This window comes from Cibotium barometz, chromosome 10 (assembly GCF_041138505.1).
Source record: "Cibotium barometz isolate CiBa-2024 chromosome 10, ASM4113850v1, whole genome shotgun sequence".
Classification (NCBI taxonomy): Eukaryota; Viridiplantae; Streptophyta; class Polypodiopsida; order Cyatheales; family Cibotiaceae; genus Cibotium; species Cibotium barometz.
Window position 1 is genome coordinate 58,787,864 of NC_141055.1, and position 7,846 is coordinate 58,795,709.

Consider the following 7,846-nt stretch of genomic DNA (forward strand, 5'->3'; position numbering starts at 1 on the left):
GTAGCCCCTTGGAACCAATTTGTCCAGTGGGTTATAGGTGGTGATGTGGGCAGATAGCTTTTTATGACCCGTGTGGCCACATCAAGTTGTAGAGATGTTAGTGTACGCTCCCATGAATGAACGGAGGATATGGCTTCCAACGATACATTTACAAGGGGAGACGTATACTCATTGGTTTCTTGGTGGGTATTGACAAGGGTAGGTGTAGAGCGTGCAGAAACTTCTATATCAACGTGTGAATGGCATGAGGAGCTAGAAGCTTCCTGTGACTCTCCCCTTCCTGAGCTAGGTGGTATCGATCGATATCGTTTGGGAATCCAAACTAGCTCTGGAAGAAATGGTGTGGAGTACTCTGTTACCTTTCCCTTACCACGGTCTTGAATTGTCGTTGGGGTGGCAACATTTGGCTTATAAGATTTTAGAGGCGATGCAGAGGAATTCACTCTTTGATCGGTCGGTCACTTGCTACCTCCATTACCCCACAGGCCCCCTCCTTGGCAATTTTCCCCTTCTTAATGCCCCTCTTTTTCTCACCAAATTCAAAAAAAAAAAAATCTTCCCCAATCCGGATGATACCTAGTCCTGAGTCTTCTTGCCCTATCCTGTAGTTGCTTGGCTTCCCTATCCAGATGTCGCCTGTTCTTGGGGCTTTCCTGCTGCATGCTCTCTGGGGTCTTCCTCCCTGTCCTTGCGTCTTCCTGTTAAACAGAGCCGTCAAATATGGACCAATCTTTGTTTTTGTGTTGGGCCCGGTTAGCTTCCCAATCTGTTTCTTCAAATTGTGGTACAGGACCTCCGCCCAAGCCACTCTTGTTCCGGCTTTGACTGCCTTCACCATCCCGAAAGTTTTTATGAACATAGTATGGTTTGTGTGTGATCATATCCACCACAAAACACACGTGCTTCTATTTGTCCTCATCTGCCATGCTGGTAATCTTAAATTCCTTGGCCCTGCCCTTCAGCGGGCTAAATTCCTTGATCAAGTCCTCATCGTCCGCCGCCTTCCCCCTCAGCCGACAAATTAAACACTTCAATGACGTATAAATGGTTTAAGATCTTCTTCTCACCTGATGGTAGAGTGATGACGTTTGACTTTTGAAGCTGCTCCAACTGCTCCGCAGCTCTATAGTTGTGTTGGAGCTCCTTCTAGGGCAACTTCGTGAATTGCTTTAGTCCCATTTTATCTAGCCAGTCAACATGCTTGTATGCCTACGTGTACAGGGTGGATGATAGATACTAGAATTCCACCATCCTGTAAGATGCGAGAAACTTAGGGTTGAGGGACAAAATGCAGGGGTGACAGTAGAGTTTAGCACAGTTTTAGGTTAATTATATTAATGGTTGAAATGCCTGGATTATGTTCAAGGGCTATGGATCATATTTTTGGCATATCTTTGCTTGAGGATTTATACATATACGATGGTTTGGTGCATCTATATGATTTTCATTCCCTCAGTCATTCTTGGACTTTATATACAACTCTATCACTCCCTTTACTGCGATGGAGTATGCTTTTCTTACTCCCTGCTCTATGGGATGCATTGGATATCTTATGGATCAAGGATTTTTTTTCTATGGAATTCTATCATCGGCTGAAATGCATGTAAAAAACTGTGTCGCAGGCATACTTATGGAGAACCAGAATCTCTATGCCTGTGATTCATTCTTATCTTATGAAAGAGTTGGTGCATCGAATGTCACCAATCCCTAATTTTGCGGAGCTTCTTATGTTAATCTTGGGCAATGATTGTGTTTGGAATCTCTGGTCTGTACAGACACTGTAGTGCTGGGGCCTAGATTCATGGTTTGTATAGATGCTTGTGCCCTAGGGCTAACATCTATGCATGGTCTGTACAGGTTACTTGGGGCTTGTACATATCTTTGGTATGGACAGGTATTTATACTTGGGCATGTAATGGATTTTATGGACATGTGAAGCATGTTTAGGCTTGGGCATGCGTATGGATCATAGGAGTGGTGCTCTTATGCAGTCCAATGGCATGGCAAGTTGTTTTGTGGCTATGTATTTTACTAAATCTCTTTTTTTAGGTACTTAAAGCTACTTATGGATTTATGAATATTTGGGACACGCTTGGCTTTTATGTATGTCTCTAGATATTATCAGAGTTGTTGAAACGGGAAATGGCTTAAGTTTTTTTTTTCCGATATGCTTGGCTTCTGTGCCCGTATCTAATTTCTAATCATGGATCTAGACTTATGGCTTTAATGCCGGATTATGGAATACTACAGATTGCCAAAATATCTACTATACTTGAGTATTTCAGTGCTATCAGGCTTACACAATTGCGGATAACTTTTTTATAAGACGGAGGGGATGTCAACATTTGGTTCCTTTACCAGTCTTGATTGGTGTTTTGGAGCAAGCCCATACACTGAACAAAACCAAGGTGAGAACGTGGATTTTGCAGAGAAGAAAGCTGAAGCATTCACTGGCAAAGTTTGCCCTGAAAGATGGCTACAGAGCATGAGCAACATCGGATTCTATTCATTAAAGTGACTTATAATGTTTATAAGTTAGACATATTTTTATTTTGGGCAGGGATTCTTGGACGGACAGAAGGAGGTGCCTAGATAAAACTTGGGGAGCAAGTTTGGGAAAAGTAGGCATCTTATATATAGAGCTGGTTGACTTTATAAAAAGGGAGGAGAGGCTCTTGTTTTAATTATCATGCGCAGCCGACTGCAGGTTCTCTCTGGCCATACAGCAGTCGCATCTGGTGGCGTACTGTGCGCTGGTCGACTTTATAAAAAGGGAGGAGAGGCTCTTGTTTTAATTATCTGGCAGCCGACTGCAGGTTCTCTCTGGCCGTACACCGCAGCAGACAGCGGTTCTTTCCCTCTCTCTCAGTCAGAGTACTCACCATGGAGGACATTGAGGATATCCGCCATCGACCGATGAGAGACATCTTTGGATAGTGATGTGTATGATGATTACCTTTGTTGCTGGAGTTTTCCTCCCAGATGTTATCCATTAGGAGCTCCTGGTACCGTACTTTTCCTCATAGTTGTTTCAGTTTCAGTTAGTTGTTTAGTTGTTTTTAGCTTTCCTTACACAGACATTGTATCAGATCCACCAATTGTTGTAACCTTTTTGGTCTCATAGGTCATTTTGGCCTTTTGAAGACGTTAATATATCATTTCATTCCATTTCATTTCATTTCTCAGTGCTGGCTAAACAGCAGGCGCAGCTGGTGGTATTTCTTGCGCTGACCGTACAGCAGGGAAGCCGACTCTCTCTCTCTCTCTCTCTCTCTCTCTTCTTTGCCCTGGCCGTACAGAACAGCCGTACAGCACAGATTTCCAGCTCCTTTTCTCCCTCTTGTGTTGGCCGTACAGTACACTGCAGCTGGTCGCTTCCCTTGTCCTCTCCCAGCTGGTCTGTTTAGACAGCCGTACAACTTCAGTTCAGCACCCGTACAACCCTTTGGGTTGGTTTGTGGCCCGTCTTCTGCAAGAAGGGACAAGCTTGAGTATTGTATACGCTTTGTGAAAGGTTGCTGATGCTTTGTGGAAAATCCGGTGCAAGATTGCACCCGCACCTTGGTTTCTTGTAAAAGCTTCTATTTGCATAAAGAAGTTCCTAGGGGGTCTGGCCATTGCTGCTCCATTATTTTATTGTGGTTTCTTCTGCTGTGTTTCAAAGCTCTGTTTTGTATTTGATGTGTTTGTCTATTCTTCCGTGTCCTGTTCAGTTACATCGAGGTCTCTGACTAGGGGTCTAATAAATGCCTAGGATACCTATACATCATTATAGCTTGCAAGTACATCTGACTTGTGTGGGACTTGCACATAGACTTTTACACTGGTTCGACCCTAGACCTAGATGGTGCCTAGCGACCTGTCCTTGAACAAGGGCTTATGAAATGTAGTGCCCATCACAAAACGAGTCCCAAGTGTAGTGACTAGCTAGAATGGCCACATGGCACCCAAGTACAAGAGGTGTGCACGTGACACTTTGATGCTGAAGGGAGGGAAGCGGTCCAAAAGTTCTTAACGATAAGCTAGGGTTGTCTAAAATCCCTTGGTTTCTCCTTGCACATGTTACCCTCCGTTTTTCCTTATGCTTCAGGGAGTTGGCCAGCTGGTCTATGCTTATTCTTCCTATTTAAAGAGTTACATTGGTCTGACGAGCTACCCACTTGCTTTTTTTTTTTCTCTCTTTTTTTTTTTTGGTGGTGTTGAGGGGGTGGGGGTGTTGGTATTCTCCTTAGTACAAGACTTTCTCGTTGCTGACTCTGCCCTTCGCCTCCAGAGAAGTGATAGAAACTCAGTATGTTGATTTATCTAAGATCAACATATCTACTCTTGGGTGTATTGACAACGTAAGCGGGGCTGTCATAGATGGTTGTCTTTGGTATGCATGATTGAGAAGTTTTCTGACTGCTCTCCGCTGGAGTCAAGATCTTTTGTTAAGTTTGGAAAATAGCCTAAATTTTCCATTGGTACGTCCCTTCTTTAAATTACAAGGGAAAGGTGTGGCAGGACATGTATCAGTATGGCTTGAAAGTTGGTGATTTGTTTTGAGATATGGTATTTGCAATTATTTTTCTCGAGTTGCTGTGCTTAATGCAAGTACTACAATCGAGAATTTGATACTTCTACCCTCTCTTTCATTTGTCTTTGCCATAGATGAGGAACAACACCCTCCCTTTTCTCGAACTCACTTATTGAACCTTCAAAGAGAGCAAAGAAGCAGACATGTTAGTAGGGACCGTAATGGTGATGATGACGAGGATGACACTGCAGGGGATATAGCAGAAGGATTGGACAGGGAGCCTTTGATGGGAGATGGTGGTGTTGCTTCTGATGCAGAGGACGATCATCAGGACGATGATGATGGCGATGACGGCTAGCTTAGAGTTTGCCACCTGTAGGAAATTCTTTCAACAAATGTGAGGGAGATACCAGCATAAGTGAAGGTTTGGAAAGGTTCCTTTGAAAGAGGGTTTGCCATTTCACCCCCATTGGGACAGTTTTCTTTGTATATGATGTTCGCTCTAGCTTCCTGTGCAGAAAATGATGCTGCTGCGATGCTGAGAAGGTTACCCTTCAACATTTGTCCGAGTGTCATGGTGCAGATTTTGGACGCTGTTTTCGCATACATCTGTGGGAATGCTTCTCTTATGTTTCAGTATTAAGCAGTGTGATGAGCGATTGAACATTCGGGTCTCATACTGGTTAAGTTTGTGAGTGATAGAGGTGGTTTTGTAGTCTCCTGAAGGAGAATGTAAGTTAGAGGTTTTTTTTTTTTAATGTCAGCTTCCTGTTAGTTGGCAATGACATTGAACTTTTTAATACTGATTCCATTCAATGCTATTTGTTATCAGTAGGAGCCAGTCATATCATGCTTTATGAGAGAATATGCAACCATAGCACCAAGAAAATAGAAGAATGTATGCTGCGCATTTATGTAACTCAAGGTTTCTTCCTGCGTGGAGTCTCTTGCTCCAAGCAACTTTCCATGACATCCTCTTTATGGAATTGTAGTGAATACTGAAACAAATTCTGCTTTGGGGACCCCTTTTGTGTCATGCGCTTAACTTCAAAGCGCTGATATGTTGGCTTCATTCAAAAATCAGGTTTTGCGGATTTGATAAGCTGACGTCCATTTGTCTTCCCGCTACATGAGTTTTGTCATCATTGGTGCATTTTATAGGGGCGGGAGCTAGCCCAATGGTGTAGGACTTGAGGCTCTGGATGCTAGGGTGCAAGTTTGAAAAAACCACCACCAAAAAGAGAAAAAAAAACCAGGCATGCACGTGCATGCGTGCGCACACGCGCGCGCGCACACAAACAAGGAAGTGAACCTCACAAAAAAAGAAGAAGATACAGTGATTTGTTATTGTTGATGAAAGCTATTGCGAAGTGTTTTGTTCCCGCCAGAAAGGAGACTTTTTTAAAGTAAGAATAAAATCATACAAGGGAGGTCTCAAACCAAAAGGTAGGGAGATCTCAACCAATGGGGAGAACTTTGTTGCCTGTATAAGCCTCATAGTAGTGGAGGAGAAGAAAACACAATGGTTCTACTCTCCCAGAAATCTTCTATGGTTTGTTTGTGTGGCAGCTCCAGAAGATCTCTATATGCAGGCCCAAGTGGCCAAAAGAGAGTGAAAGATGTCACTCCGAATATTGCAAATAATGTTGGGTATCATGAACGTGAATACCCTCGAAGGCCTTTGGGCATCTGGCATTCTTTTGCCACGTCACGGTACTAGCATTAATCTCCTAGGTGGTGTCAATTCTCAACTGAGGTGGTGTGTCGTGATTGGGTAATATCCTAAAGCATACATTTATGAGCTATACAAGTGTGTTCAAATCAGGGCTTACCTTAGCCTTGTCGAAGCATGTGTCATTGGGGTTTGCCTTCTCAATGCAGGTGCACTAGCACATTGATCACGTCCTCACTCCATTGTTGTCACACTGGAATGCTCCTTTACCAAAGGGCTGAAGGGAGATTGCTCAATGCCTAGATGGAGGCAAGAAGAGATTGTTTTTCGCGATGGTTCTGTCTCACAAAAAGAAGGGGAAGAAGAAGCTAATCAAAGAGGAAAACCTACAATCAAACCTATTCAAGTACGCAAGCATCTAACAAGCATAAATTCAAAAGCATACAAGCAAGCAAGAAGAGGGAAGGAGAGCTCACAAGTAAACTATTGCAAGGGAATGATTTTATTGCTTATTGTCAAAAATGACTTATACAAGTGACTAGTTTTCACACTAGGTCAGCCAAACTAAAAAATGGTCCGGTCTCTATTACTTGTCTCAAGCAAGCATGTACACTTAGTGCGTAGACATTCCCTAGTTGACATTAAGCTCATGGTAAGACTAGTTTATATGTTCCAACACTGTCTTACAATAGTTAAGTGCTCGTGCGGGTAAGATGGTAATGTCCCTTATAGTAGGTAGGTTGGGCGAGCAAAACTATGTTAACCAACAGAGTGGTTTAACATACCCCTCTTCCTAATGGTGATCGTATTCTAGTGTCACCCAAGTCGGTGATGAAGTCAAGTCGATGGTAAAGTCGCTGCTAGAAAGTGGATGGTGTGGATGGTTCAAATATGCCTATGGAGAGGTTAAGTGGCTAGTTTCGGACCGTTGACCAACTAGATGTAGGGCAAAGTGATGGGTAGCGTTGTGAAACCCAAATGGTAGACAGCTTTTTGAGGTGGCATGGAAAGTGAGAGATGTTGCAGAGGTGTTTCATGCAGGGCCTTTGTTGGTTGTGGAAGTGGTGTGGACCCTTCAACATTAGATAGTTGGTAAAAGCGGTCTGCACACGATGACAGGCGAAATGAGTGTGAGGGCCCCATGGAATGATTCACATGGGTGGATGGAAATCCAAGATGTTGTGGCACGATAGAGTATTGTGCCGAGATCTCATAGCATGATGTTGAGAGAGTGGGCTTTTGTGTGGCGAATATGTCAGCTAGGGCGAGGTTTTATTGGTGTTGAATTGGAGTCGAAGCAGAGGATATAGGCATGAGAGTAGCTTGTTCGAGGTACTTGCAAGGTCAAGGGTTCTCTAGGCAATTGGTTGTACTATGGGCCAGGCTTGTGTCAGCCATTGTCTCCATCCTGAGATGTACTAGGAGGGTTGGCGTTGACAAGGTTAGTTACAAGTGCATGTGTGTGTGCGTGTCATGAGAAATTCGAGAAGTGAAAAAAAATTGTCATGCTTGTAGTGAAATATGCGGGTCACGTGCATGGGCAATGGGTGCAAGATGTGTCCATGTGTATACTTCTCTAAATAAAAACTTTTGCAACACAACTGCTTTCTTCGACTCTCTTGGCTGCTTTATTTGACATTTACTTGACAGCCCTTGTG

General features: G+C 43.4%; 1 protein-coding gene across 10 annotated transcripts in view; it reads left to right on the forward strand.

Moving 5' to 3' along the window:
- The window catches only part of EML3 (Emsy N Terminus (ENT)/ plant Tudor-like domains-containing protein), a 113,521-nt gene extending 108,187 nt beyond the window's left edge, over positions 1-5,334 (forward strand). For 5 of the 10 annotated variants that reach the window (XM_086804404.1, XM_086804403.1, XM_086804394.1 and 2 more), the window contains one exon: positions 4,651-5,334. In XM_086804404.1, coding sequence (XP_086660530.1) covers positions 4,651-4,874 — 224 coding nt within the window. In that variant the 3' untranslated portion in view covers positions 4,875-5,334. The other 5 variants (XR_015266835.1, XM_086804399.1, XM_086804397.1 and 2 more) reach the window with 5 other exon arrangements.
- Positions 5,335-7,846: the final 2,512 nt, after the last annotated feature.